At 44.8% G+C, this 14,680-nt stretch overlaps 1 protein-coding gene across 1 annotated transcript; it reads left to right on the forward strand.

Moving 5' to 3' along the window:
• Positions 1-4,394: 4,394 nt before the first annotated feature.
• Positions 4,395-10,568, forward strand: kcna7 (potassium voltage-gated channel, shaker-related subfamily, member 7). The gene is made up of 2 exons (XM_089019070.1): positions 4,395-5,078; positions 7,708-10,568. Exons 1-2 carry the CDS (start codon positions 4,401-4,403, stop codon positions 8,578-8,580), a joined length of 1,551 nt encoding a protein of 516 aa, XP_088875196.1. The 5' UTR covers positions 4,395-4,400; the 3' UTR covers positions 8,581-10,568.
• Positions 10,569-14,680: the final 4,112 nt, after the last annotated feature.

The raw sequence follows: 14,680 nt of genomic DNA on the forward strand, positions 1-14,680 counted from the left end.
GACTGTCTTTGTCACGGTTTGCAAGGTGGTGATGGCGGCTGCGGATCCCAAAAAGCAGGCAGAAGGGAGCAGGAGGTTGTTTGACAAAGTGTATTAAAATAAAGGTCAGCAGGAACAAAATGTAAAACATCAAAATGATCTGAACAGAAAAAAGTATCAAAAGAAAACCAAGTGTAAAAGTCCGCCAAGCTTAAACAAACACATGCACAGCATACAATGCGTGCAATTGCAGACAAAGCATGCAACAAACAATGAACGGACACCGGATGGTCGTGCCGGGAGTCCTTTTAAGTGTCACTGATTAAAACGACCAGCACCTGCGAGGCTGCAGGCAGGGCCGACAGCGCCACCCGTTGGTCGCCAACCAGATCATGACAGTCTTGATCTTCAACAAATAGGCTTGATTCCACAATTTTGTTTGTGTTGAAGCATCAAGGTCACTTCAATGTTACATCCAAAACATATCAACTGTTCTATAGATTTTGATGAAATCATGACCAAACCACGGTGGACGTTTCATCAACAGACAGTTTTTAAAAAAAGCTCTTGACCATTAGAAGGCTTCTAGTCAAAATTCTGCTACACTGTCAAAAATGGAACAGAAACTAACCAAAGACAGGGATGAGTGTTTTCCACATACATGTATTTGTATTGCCAATATATGGAAAGAAAGAAAAGTCCGCTTTATTGTCAAATTTGCTAATATGCATGACATACGTGCTCAATGACCAAAAATGTGCCTTTAAATCTGTAAGTGCCACTGGGTCGTATTTGACAAGGATTTAAAAGTTCTTACTCGTGATGCCCCATGCAAAAATAACAAAACAAAAATACACACACACACACGCACACGCACGCACACACACACACACACACACACACACACACACACACACACACACACACACACACACACACACACACATATATATATATATATATATATATATATATATATATATATATATATATATATCAGTAAAAATGTAAAACCAAACGAGACCTTGTAACGCGGCAATTGTCGCCCTCTCGTGGACAAAAAATAAAACTCCATAATTTCTACCGAATGACGTCATACATACATAAGAGTACAGTACAGGTATTATAACGAATTGATATAATCCACAAATCAACTACACATTGAAAGCTAATTTAATCAGCAAAAAAATAAATCAAAATTAAATGAAGAAGCAATTTAATTACATTTGAATTTATGACAGTATTGACAAGCTATTGCCTACACTAATGCAGTCTTACGATAGTTGTTTATTAAATATAAAACAATGTCAATAAAGTATTCACGCATATATATATAGATATAGATATGTGTGTGTGTGTGTGTGCGTGTGTGTGTGTGTGTGTGTGTGTGTGTGTGTGTGTGTATATATATATATATGTGTATGGAAAAATACATTAAAATATGAAATATTTACCATTTTACGTTCAATGTTATTTCCATTGATTCATAATAGCGATTGCACTCTCACTCTTTATTAAAAATGTAACACATTTTGTGATTTTCCAAATCTCATTTCTATGCAGTCATGTGCAGTGTGTTTAAGGTCATGTTTTAGGGGTCTAAGGGGAAGGCAGAGGACTCCGGGGGCAAAGCGCGAGCGGCGTCGTTGGCCTTTGGAGAAGCTGCAAGATTAAATTTCGGCCTTCCAGCGTTTCCCGACAAGTATCGAGGGAGAGAAAGTGAGCCGGTGAGCGAGTGAATGTGGGGGCAGACCATCAAGTGACCCACAATCATGCTGAACGATGTTAGATGAACTCCAGGTTAACTCTGACCTCTCCCTACCAAACTCGGTGGAAGACTGCGAAAAAGTGCAAATCGGAACTCATCAGGATGTTTGAATGGATGGTGGAGCCCCCAAAGAGGACGGACGAGATGTGCGGGCACGCTGAGTTCGCGGCAGTAATGGGGGTGACACTCATCAGTTGAATTCACAGGAATCACCAAGGTAAGGCTTATTTAGAGCTAAAAGTTCCAGACTGATGTCCCTGAACTCCCAAGGTCCGCGAGCCATAGCTTTGGGATTGACAATACAATTATCAATTATATGATTATGATGGGGCGGCCCGGTAGTCAAGTGGTTAGCACACCGGCTTCACAGTGCAGAGGTCGCTGGTTCGTGTCCTGGTCCGGCCTCCCTGTGTGGAGTTTGCATGTTCTCCCCGGACCCGTGTGGGTTTTCTCCGGGTCCTCCGGTTTCCTCCCACACTCCAAAAACATGCATGGCAGGCAGATTGACCACTCCAAATTGTCCCAAGGGTGAGTGTGATCTGACTGTTGTATGTCTTTGTGTGCCCTGCGATTGGCTGGCAACCAATTCAGGGTGTCCCCCGCCTCGTGCCCTATGACAGCTGAGATAGGCTCCAGCAACCCCCGCGACCCTAATGAGGAATAAGCGGTACGGAAAATGAAATGAGATGATTATGATGTTGTATCATTAAAAAAAGAATGCCAATGCCAAAAGATACAGTATTGGTAAACTACTACGTTTTTCTGAGACATCCCAACTATTCCTTGTCACTGTCATGATCTGGTTGGCGACCAACGGGGGGCGCTGTCAGCCCCGCCTGCACCTGCACAGGTGCTGGTCGTCCCGATCAGATTGGCGACCAGCGGGTAGCGACGTCAGCCCTGCCGGCAGCCTCGCAGGTGCTGGTCGTTAAAATCAATGACACTTAAAAGGACACCTGGCACGATCATCCGGTGCCGATTCATTGTTTGTTTGCTGCTTGGTGGCAGCATGCATTGTGTACGTGTTTGTTTAACCTTGGCGGACTTTTACACTTGGTTTTCTTTTGCTATTTTGTATTTTTTCCATTTAGATCATTTTGATGTTTTACATTTTGTTCCTGCTGACTTTATTTTAATACAATTAGTCAAACAACCTCCTGCTCCCTCCTGCCTGCTTTTTGGGATCCGAACCCGCCATCACCACCTCGCAAAACGTGACAGAATGAATCGGCCAACTATCGGATCCCGCAGGTACATCGGACCCGTCTCATTTCCACCCTGTGCCTGGCTATGCTACGTCCACGTTAGCGCAAGCCTCGTCGCGTTTGAATCGCGTCACTCGACGAGCCGCAACGTCCACGTAAACGTCCGGCCGAGACCTCCTTCCAGGTGGCCGTCCAGGGTGACCCTGGGTGACTGGCATTGCACGCCCACGTCCAGCCACGCTGTCGTCGTGCATGACGAATTGAGTCTCATCCACGACGAGCCGTGCAACGTCCGCGTCAATGTCAGTCCGAGACCCCTCTCACCGCTGGATCCCGGAGCGGCTCTGGACTGGTCTCGTTCCCCCGGAGGCGGGCAGTTCACGCCCACGTCGGCGTCCGGCCGAGACCTGGTCCCATACGGCCGTACGGGGTGCCATTCTGCGCCTGGCAGTTCGACGTCCACGCAGAGCCATGCGCCGTCGCGTGACCGTGCGAGAGGGATCGCACTCACGCCCACGACGATCCGTGCCGCGTCTTCGTCCACCCCAGGCCGAGTCCCGTTCCCATCAGGCCGCCGCCCGTCGTGTGCTGGAGAGGCAGCGGTTGCCCTCTCCACCGACCGTTCCCTGGCGAGTGGACCTTTTTGGGAGACTGTTGGGACTTCTGGAAGCAGCCCCTTGAAGGGGGGGTACTGTCATGATCTGGTTGGCGACCAACGGGGGGCGCTGTCAGCCCCGCCTGCACCTGCACAGGTGCTGGTCGTCCCGATCAGATTGGCGACCAGCGGGTAGCGACGTCAGCCCTGCCGGCAGCCTCGCAGGTGCTGGTCGTTAAAATCAATGACACTTAAAAGGACACCTGGCACGATCATCCGGTGCCGATTCATTGTTTGTTTGCTGCTTGGTGGCAGCATGCATTGTGTACGTGTTTGTTTAACCTTGGCGGACTTTTACACTTGGTTTTCTTTTGCTACTTTGTATTTTTTCCATTCAGATGATTTTGATGTTTTACATTTTGTTCCTGCTGACTTTATTTTAATACAATTTGTCAAACAACCTCCTGCTCCCTCCTGCCTGCATTTTGGGATCCGAACCCGCCATCACCACCTCGCAAAACGTGACAGTCACCAGGGGTTTGGCACTGCTTTTGCATAAATACTCAACTCACTTGCACATAGTTCAATGGCAACCAAAATACCACCAAATTAATGTTTACTTTTTCCCAGCTAATACCACAGACTACCGACAATAGGTTGGTTAATAGGTAAATCACCAAAGACCGAATTATGATGATGTGGGAGTTCAGTGTGTAGTATACAATATATGATGCAAACCACATCAATATAACATCACCCCGAACAAAAGTTATTCTGATAACATTAGTTTAGAGGATTAAATAGGTGTATTTTGAGTATTTCAAAGCACTTTGTTGTGATTCAAGGTTGAAGGATGGAGAGCCCAGACAAGCACGGCAGAAGCAAAGACACGTGTTCCTCAGAGGATGCGGATAAGAGAGCCAAAGATGAGCACAACCAGCAGGAGAAGGCAAGCGCAAAGGTGATGATGCTGCCTTCTGGTGGTAACACCAAGCGAGGCAGGAGACGTCCATCGCACAGGAGCGGCTGGGCGCTGACCAAACGCTTGGCCATCAACGTCTCGGGCATGCGTTATGAGACCCAGTTGCGTACCGTTGGCCAGTTTCCCAAGTCCCTACTGGGAGATCCCCGTAAACGGCTGCGATACTTTGACCCTGTACGAAACGAGATGTTCCTCGACCGCAGCCGGGTGTGCTTCGAGGCCATTCTGTACTTTTACCAGTCCGGCGGTAGACTGCGACGGCCCGCCAATGTGCCGCTGGATGTGTTCCTTGAGGAGCTTCGCTTCTACCAGCTCGGCGAAGACATCCTGGAACGTTTTAAGGAGGATGAGGGCTTCCCTAAGGACGAGGAACTAGTTCTGCCCAGTGGGGAGTCGCGGCGCCCCCTTTGGATGCTCTTTGAGTATCCTGAGTCATCCAGCGCCGCTCGCATCATCGCCATCGTTAGCATCCTGGTCATCGTTGTCTCCATCCTCAGCTTCTGCCTGGAAACCCTGCCCGAGCTCAGGAACGAGCGAGAGCAAAGGGAGGTATGTAGGATCACATGGACAATTTACATTTTTTTTAACTGACATGCGGTTTAGTTCATGTAATGTTCGGTGAACTGTAAAGCTCACACAGCTTGTGTGTCTTTGAGTGTTTTACAATTACAGATTAATGTGATGTTACAGTTGTCATCATACTCTTTATCTTGAATCCATATTCATCTTTGGATCTCTATTTATGACTCCTGGAGGGAGCAGCTCCATTTTGTTTCATAGTATCGTGGAAGGCTGGCAAGAAGTTGTAAACTGGTCCTGGTGGTGGTGGTCAATCAAGGCTGTTAGTCCACAGTGCACTGGGTTAGTCAGTCATAAAGTGTGAGTAAAATTAAAGACGCTGAAGATGTGTCCTGAGATGTGGTTGACAGACGCCGAATCCAAGTTATTGCATAACCCAAGGCTGACAACTTAGTCTCATTGACTGGCGGCCAATCCAGGGTGTGATCCCAAAGTCCGCTGGGATAGACTACAAGGTTCATGCACATGCTCTCCCGTGATTGACAAGCAAACAGTCATGGTTGCAGTCAACCCCAAAGTCAATATTCCAGTTTTCAGTGAACCTAGATGGCATAGTAGATAGTCAACTGGGCGGACTTTGAAAACGCTAGCATTCATGGCGCTAACAGTGAGGCTAAGTGACAGCTTAGATCCAGGTGGGTCATGAGGTGAACACGGGAGGACGTCAGATGGTGACAGGTGTCCTCTTTGCAGGTTAAAACTGTGTAGGAATTATATTTTGTGTGATTAGGATCGGCAAAGACAACAGTGAGTCAAACTCAATTCCAAGATGGCAGTGAAAGGGGAAATGAGGGAAATTTCTACGGTCTGTCCTTCCCTCCATAATCCAGGAAGCAGATTGAACGAGTCCTGATATCAGAGTCCAGATCGGAGAGAACATTTAGACGGCGACAATATTCCAGAAGTCAAAGTAGGGCACAGAGTGCACATAGGCGAGGAAAACAGATGAGGCGCTCTCATGTTACCCCCTCTGAGACAGACACCCCTAAATATAGAAGGATAAGCCATCCAGATATGATGATGTGTATTAATAAACATGGACACACTGAAAACAGCATGGAGATAACATGGCGACCAATGAAGCAAATCAGGCTAAAGGGTTCGTTTTGGTTTAGGTGTTTAGATTATGTTTGATTTCAAGAAAGGTAGGGTTGGTGTTAAGGTTTGATTTGAGAGTTCGGCTTCGGATTTTCAATTGGTTCAGGAATTGAGTTTTCAGTAGATGGGTTCTGGGTCAGGTTTGGACTAGGATTCCCGTTTTCGGTAGAGGATCTGGGTCAGGTTTGGACTAGGATTCCCGTTTTCTTTTTTAGTTTGACAACTGGACTATGATTTGGAGTCAGGCTTGATTGTGGAGTGAGCTGGATGACTATGACACGCGTGCCACTATCATCTTTCCTTTTACCTCCTAAGTAACAGCCAACCTGGGACGCAAGGGGTTTCACATTTGCATGGTGGTGAATGATTGCCAACATATTAAGTAACTCTATTAATTTTCGAGCGGTTATCCAAGTTAGCATGGCAAGGTGGATGAGTTAAATCACTGGTGCCAAAGTCAAAGCCCGAGAGCCAAATCGTTTTATTCGGCCCATGAAAGCAAATCAAGCATGTCAAGTGCCATGATGCTTGCTAGATTCCGAACCAAATTTTTAAATTGTCATATATTAACCACAATTTATGACCATATATATACCATATATATGACAATATATAACCAGAATACATATTTAAAAAGTAGTTATTCATTAATTTGTTGCGCACCCAAGATGTAATATGTGGAGGGGGTGAAACATTCTAATGGTTTCCCCAAATTAAGAACGGCCCTCAAGCGAAAAACCTCAACAACCATAATGTGGCCCGTGGCAAAAAAAATGAGTTTGACACCGCTCAGTTAAATAGTCCGGGCCATGAGGGAAGATGATATACAAAGCAGGGAAATGACTGTGACGAGGGCAAGGGTTGGGGTATGTGGTGCTACGTCCAAGTCTGACGAAATCGCACTCAGTCAAGCCATGGCAAGCCCATAATGGTGACATTTTACCTGTGTCAAATGAAGTCTGGAAAGTCCAGACTGACAAAGCAAAGTGCGAAATGAAATCCATAGAAATACAAGTTAAGGGCTGCAGTACGTCTGTGTAAGCTCTCAGTCGTACAGGAGTGGTCCATCGATGAGAAGGTTTCTTCAACGGTCATCTGTACTTTTTGAAGGTGTCGGACGTTTCCTCACATTAGGGATATATAAATAGGGCCGATACGACCAGTCAGACTTTAGTTCGCTGACGAAGCCTCTTGGATAGGAGGTGAAACGTCCGACACCTTCAAAAAGTACAGATGACGGCTGAAGAAACCTTCTCATTAAGGGCTGCAGGTATCCAGAACTGGATTCATCTGGTTCCTGTCAAGTCCTGTCAAGTTCCCAGAATGTGACTTAGTGTCGGTGTGAATCTCAATGTCATCTTTTTAAATGTAGACCTGGAAATTAAAGTGCGGGTTGAAAATGAACACGGAAGCGTAGAAGCGCTAGATGTCAACGTTCATGTCCAATTCTCCCAATGTGCTGAGGAATCCACTTCCTCTGAAAGCATTCTTTGTCTTCCAGAGGTTCAGTAGTGTTCTTCACTCAAGTGTCAGCAACGAGACCCTCTCAACCTCGAAAGCTTTCACTCCATTCCAGGATCCCTTCTTCATCATCGAGACCATCTGTATCTGCTGGTTTTCTTTCGAGCTGATTGTGCGCTTCAGCTGCTCCCCCAGCAAGACGCACTTCTTCAAGGATGTCATGAACACAATCGACTTCTTGGCTATCATTCCCTACTTTGTCACGCTGGGCACAGAGCTGGCAGGAGACAAAGGGACGCAACCCTTGGTTTCGCTAGCCATCATCCGTGTCATCCGGCTTGTGAGGGTCTTCAGGATCTTCAAGCTGTCTCGACACTCCAAAGGACTCCAGATCCTGGGTCAGACCCTGAAGGCTAGTCTGCGAGAACTCGCCCTGCTCATCTTCTTCCTCTTCATTGGAGTCATCCTCTTCTCCAGCGCTCTCTACTTCGCCGAGGTGGACCGCCACAACACGGCTTTCACCAGCATCCCCGAAGCCTTCTGGTGGGCCGTGGTAACCATGACAACAGTGGGCTATGGGGACATGTACCCAGAGACGGTCGGCGGCAAGTTGGTGGGCTCCATGTGCGCCATTGCCGGTGTGCTCACCATTTCGTTACCGGTGCCGGTTATCGTGTCCAACTTCAGCTATTTCTACCACCGCGAGATGGAGAGGGATGACACAAGTGAGTATCGACATGTGTCCACGTCTCTCTGGGAAGACGATGATGAAGATGAAGAGGACGAGATGGATGAAGAAGGGCCCGAGGACACATTGGAGAGCATTTTACTTTATGGAAGGAACGGCAAATCCAATGGAGATCTTGGTGGAGTCAACAGTCTCCTCGGAGAACCTCTGGTCACTCAGGTGTGAAGGAACCACTGAAGGGAGTTAAAGGTAATTTGTAATGGTAGCGAGGATGGAAAAAGACAAACGAGAGGGAATCCACAGTCAACCTGTTTGTTCTATGAAAATATCAGTATGGTTCAATGACATTCTGCATGAATGGCATGTGTGATTCAGCAAAGATGAGGGGAAAAACGAAAACAATCCCAGATAAAAGGAGACATGGGGTAGAGCCTTTGGGTCAGTAGAATACTTCAAGAAGTTCTTCCTGCACATTAAGATGGTGAATGTCAATTTAAGAGCAATACGGCAAATCACACCGATAAATTTTCTGTCAAGTTAACTTTTTTGTTGGACTTAGTAGTCTTGGCAAAAGGTGTCACTTTAGAGGACAACCGATGCCTCCGAAAAAGTTGTGTCCATAATTCGTAACATCACTTCAAATGACTTCTACTGAGCGTATTTTACAAAGATTCCTCCACATATAGCTATATTTTACGTTTTAAGACTCGCGCTGTTTTTGAGTTGGTGACGATACCTACCGTGACGTCACAGTAGGTATTGCCACTGACCAAGAAAGCGCCACACAATGCATTTTGGGTACTTTGTTTGGTCTGAAAACTTGCTATAAAACATTTTTCTGATGTCAGTTAGGAAACAAAAAAATGGTGTCGGTTGTCCTTTAACTCATTCGCTGCCATTCCAGAATTTATTCCGGAATTGAAAAGTGTGACATTGAGCGCCATTCCCGAATTTTTCTTGTTTGGGTGCTGATAAAGCGCTGGCCATGACCTATGGCAATGTTTTTTTTCTTTCCACGAGGGAGCAGCATTTCCCTTTTGTCCATGTTAGCGCTTTGTTCCAGCTTCAGCTGTTGTTAAAGCGCTATATCAACCAATATGTATGTGTTGTATTTTGTAGAGCCCCCTCATTTCAAGGTCAGATAACTCCAGACCGAAATAACTATTTTTTTCTGATGAAAGAAAAGAGTCTATGGTTTCTAACGCTGTATTATTGAATGTTTATGTAGTCCTAAAACTCAATATTCTGTGGGTCCGACAATTTGAGTGAAAATGACAAAAACCCTGGCACTGGAGTGGACATATATTTGAACATCTTCCGGCAGTGAATGAGTTAATGAATGAATGTCTGAATATCTCGGGGTAGTGTAACAAATTCAAACAATTGCATGACTTTTAGTGTCTTTTTACCGGTGCACTGAATTTGTGACTGGACAGTCCTTTTTTAACACACCACGTACATACATACATACAGTATTCATGCTTTTATTGCAGAGTTGTGACATGTGGATCAAACCTCTAAAGATGGAGGACACTGATTTGCTGTGAGCGTTAAATTTGACAGAGGTGAAAATAAAAAAGAGACATCACTACATTAGCATCATGTGTTGCCATTTGACCCTGAGGGGTCAGTTTGAAACAGGATCGTCTCAACTGCTGCTTTTTATTTTCAAAGCGGTGACATCAATGAACATCACCATCCCTCTTGAAATAATCATCATGTGAATGGATGCCACATGGTTGCTTGATTTGCTTTGTTTTGACGCAAAAAGTCACAATTGAGGCTTCTGGGCCAAGCGTCCCCATTCAGGACAATTCATTAGGAATGCTTACGTTGTATTGACATTGATTTAAAAATGTGTTTATTATTGTGATTGTGAAATACCAGCTGCATGTAAACTCCTTGTGACCCGAATTGGCCACAGGAAAGGTTGAAATATGAATACAGGATCTCCTGAGATTAATTTTTCATATCCCCACAAACACACACACCAGAGTATAATTGATAACTGTTTGTACATTTGTGTTGTCTTAAGTCAGTCCAAATCAGAAGTGTTTGGGAATGTCACACAGAGAGAAAAGCTGCCAACATTTGATGGGACTCAATTAGGCTTTGATGTTTAAAAAATATCTTTATAAATCTGAAGAATGTGGAATACATAATTCTGTAAGAAGGAAATTGATGATGTTGTCGTTGTCATATGAATCAAATAAAATTTCTGTCATGGCACGAAATCAATTGCATAAAATGCTTTGACAGAAACAGGTCCATTGATGGTTCTAGAGAACAAAACATGATTCATTCAGTAGTTCTCATGGTGCAAAGGAACTCGAGTGTATTTTCTACAACTGACAGTAGAGGGCACTGTTGCTCAGAATTAGTACAGGCGAGACCGTCAAAATATACATGACGCCTGTGCTCATATTTGAGCAATCTTTCGACCTATCAATATACAGGATATAACTACCTACCCAGCCACGAAGCTCTACCGACCTAAATAAATACAATTAAAATTACAATTTATCTTCCATCTAACTAAACTCCCATGAGTCTCCATCTCAACGCCCACCCACATACATATCAGCCAATTGCACCTGACAATAAGGCACAGCTTCAAGGTATGAAAAAAGATTTACAAATATAATATATAAATATATTAAAGTTTTTCATATATAAGGCACACCACATATACAAGGCGCTACAGTAAAGGCTGGGGTTACGTTACGCACCCATTACCGGTGCTGCGTTAATCGGAATGTCAACAAAATAGTCAGATTTCGTCATAATTTTGTCAAAACACGCAAATAGAAATTGCAGAATAGTATAATGTGTGGTATTTTCTCTATTTTTATGAGGTCAAAAATATTCCAGGGTTTTATCAAAGTTTATAACAATACAATAATAAATAGCATTTTCAGAGATTAGCCATCTTCCTTCTTTAAAACGTTTATGTTCCATAGGGTTTTTCACGGAATATTTTAGTCTTAAATTTGTCAGAAATAACGTTTTTTTAGACACTAAATGTAAAAACAAGCAAAAAAACACCAATTTTTAATTTCTAATAAAAAAAGGAAATGATGGCGAAATCGAGAAAAAAAAGTGCATTTGCAAAGTAATTTTAAGAGATTCTTGAAATAAAACACCATTTTATATATTCTAGCAAGGAGCACGCACAATTTCCTCGACAGTGGGAAATGGAGTCGATGACTGCTGACAGTCATTGCGAGACCCGACGGTTGACACGGGGAAGTTGGATAGTGTGAGGGGCAGGTGTGGTGATGGATGTTTCCTGAAGTCCACGATCATCTCTACTGTCTTGAGTCTGTTCAGCTCAAGGTTGTGTAGGCAGCACCAGAGCTCCAGCTGCTCCACTTGTTGTCGGTATGCAGACTCGTCGCCGTGTTTGATGAGACCGATGACGGTGGTGTCGTATGCGAACTATATGATAACTTTTTTACTTCATCTTTATTAAGTTCATAGAGTTGCTTGTTCTGTAGCCACAAGGAGACACAAGCCAGTGTCTCATGGTGCCGGTTCCAAGCCCGGATAAATACAGAAGGGCTGTGTCAGGAAGGGCATCCGTGGTAAAAGCTTGGCCAAAACAAATATGCAAATCAAACCTCTGAAGATGGAGCCATTGATTTGCTGTGGCGACCCCTTGAAGGGAAAAGCCGAACAGAAAAGATAAAAAAAAGGTACATTGAGGTACCAACCGTCTTATAAGGCGCAAGGTCATTTTTTGGCGAAAATGAAGGCTTTTCGTTGCGCCTTATACACCGGAAAATACAGTATTTTCTAGTGTAGGACAGTATATCCTCGACCGTTCCAATTCTATCCTAACCGCTGTACAAATCAAATGCTTCAAACACACCGCTACAAACACAGACGTCACTTCTGTGTGTCATTTCTTATTTGTGTAGCGTCACAGTGACACGTTCCCCTGCCAGATTAACGCGTCGCTGTGCCAAAGTTGAATAACATGCGTCAGAACGTCGTCAAACGTTCACCTCCACCTCAGTTGAAACACACATGCAAACAAACAAAAAACAACCGCGCGCGCACACCCCCACGAAGGCCACAACGCAATCATCCATCGCTCTTATGCTGTCTGGGAAGAATGAGAAGGATTGACGTCTTTCTGGCCATCTGCCGCTCCCCATCTACCATCCCTCCATCTTCTTTGAGAGGATTAAGTGTGTTGATACGTGTATCTTTGTCCCATCAATGGTGTGCATGCGTGTGTGTTGGTCCAGTAATTTCTTTGTGATTTTTAAAAATATCTTTAACTGTGACGTGTGACCCCATTTGCAATGGCAAATCCACCCGCAGAAAGTAAGAAATGTTAACTCTAAAAGGTACTTTTGTAGGGCGTTTTTATGTACATACACACACACATACATGGACCTTCACGCATGCAGGCAAACAGACAAATACTCTAGACCTGCCGCGTCGAAAGAAAAAGAATGGCATTCAAGCGGAGTCAAGACGTGGGAGGCGTACGTTCCAACAAGATAAAACCAGACGAAAAGTCAAAACAACACAAAAAAATGGTGTGGCTTCTATGTTGTTGTTTTTTGGGCAACACTGAGTCATTCAACAAAAAGCAATAAGAAAAATTGCTGATAAATAGAAGGAAGACACATGCGACGCCATGGATTCCATCGGGAATTCCACCAGGCAGTCCAGTCTCCCTGGATGTGTCATAAAATGAAGGATAGGTCCGATAAGGACAATCTTTTCTCCGCCTCAACTGGGCCAAATGAGGAAACAAAGAAGAGTTGGAAAATGTGGCAGTGGTGTTATGATCTTGGTCAGGGTGCCTGAAGTGTCATAGGATGGACATCCTGTAGCTTCCTGGACCAAAGAGTGCTAGTTGGTGGAAATGAGGACACGACCGAGATCGGCCGAGAACGTGCTACAATTCCACCAAAACTTCTTTTCCTTTGGGATTTTCCCCTCAGGGGTCGCCACAGCGAATCAGTGTCCTCCATCTATCCCAGTTTTGTGCATCCTCTTCTCTCACACCAGCTACCTTCATGTCCTCTTTGACAACATCCATAAACCTCCTCTTCGGTCTTCCTCTCGGTCTCCTGCCTGGCAGTTCAAGGCTCAGCATCCTTCTCTCGATCGAGTCACTCTCTCTCCTCTGGACATGACCAAACCATCTCTGTCTGGCCTCTCTGACTTTCTCTCCAAAGCCTCTAATATGAGTTGTCCCTCTAATGTACTCATTCCTGATCCTATCCAACCTGGTCACTCCCAAAGAAAACCTCAACATCTTCAGCTCTGCTACCTCCAGCTCTGCTTCCTGTCTTTTCTTCAGTGGCACTGTCTCCAGTCCAAACATCATGGCTGGTCTCACCACGGTTTTATACACTTTTCCTTTCATTCTAGCTTAAACCTTTCTATCACACATCACACCCGACATTTTTCTCCAGCCACTCCAGCCTGCCTGGACACGCTTCTTCACCTCTTTTCCACACTCTCCATTGCTCTGGACAGTTGACCCCAAGCACTTAAAATAATTCCACCAAAACAAAATAGAAAATACTGTTGTCTCAGGAAGTTCTGCTGTGGGGCGATTGTGCTTTTTTGTGCCTGCAGTAGGCAGTATTTTCATAGCCCCGCTTTGTTCAGCGGAAAGGTCGGTGCTGTTGGTCAGTCTGCGGCTGGATGGATGCATGGCTTTTGGAGCCCGCGACAAGAAGAAAGGAGCGTCAGCGCATAGCGCCGATGCATATGTGGAACTGTCGCGGCTTGGAATTGAAGCGGATTTACGTGGGACAGGATATTTGAGACAGTTTCTTGTCATCAATGGATGCTACAGCTTGGTGTTTGCTTTCAACATTTAGCTTGTAGCAGACGTGTACATTTCACCATGACGTCCCTGATCCACTGGTGAAAAGGATGTTTGGATCCTCCCTCTTTCATCTAGAACTACTTCATACAACAAAGAGGGTGCAGAAAGTGCTTAAGATTGCATGACTGTCTCTGTCTTTTGTCACATTTGTTATTTAGTTTTTTGTTGTTTTGACTTCAACATGGCGCCACAATAATGGCTGCCTTTACAGCAAGTCCTGTATTTAGGCCCAGAGGAAGACAGAAGAGGAGGTTTATGGATGTTGTCAAAGAGGACATGAAGGTAGCTGGTGTGATAGAAGAGGATGCACAAAACCGGCTTAGATGGAGGACATTGATTCGCTGTGGCGACGACCCTGAAGGGAAAAGCCGAAAGGAAAAGAAGAAGACTTCTTCCTTTCCTTCCCTCTTACTTTTATCACGTAGTTGCTGTGAAATGCAAATTTCTCCACTGCGAGAGTAATAA

This window comes from Hippocampus bargibanti, linkage group LG17, assembly GCF_051943395.1.
Source record: "Hippocampus bargibanti isolate YZ-2025 linkage group LG17, ASM5194339v1, whole genome shotgun sequence".
Lineage (NCBI taxonomy): Eukaryota > Metazoa > Chordata > Actinopteri > Syngnathiformes > Syngnathidae > Hippocampus > Hippocampus bargibanti.

Bases quoted from the DNA above. Each gene is read 5' to 3' on its own strand.
- kcna7 (XM_089019070.1), top strand. From the start codon at position 4,401: ATGGAGAGCCCAGACAAGCACGGCAGAAGCAAAGACACGTGTTCCTCA. The intron at 5,079-7,707 runs GTATGTAGGATC...TTTGTCTTCCAG, and splicing joins ACGAGCGAGAGCAAAGGGAG to AGGTTCAGTAGTGTTCTTCA.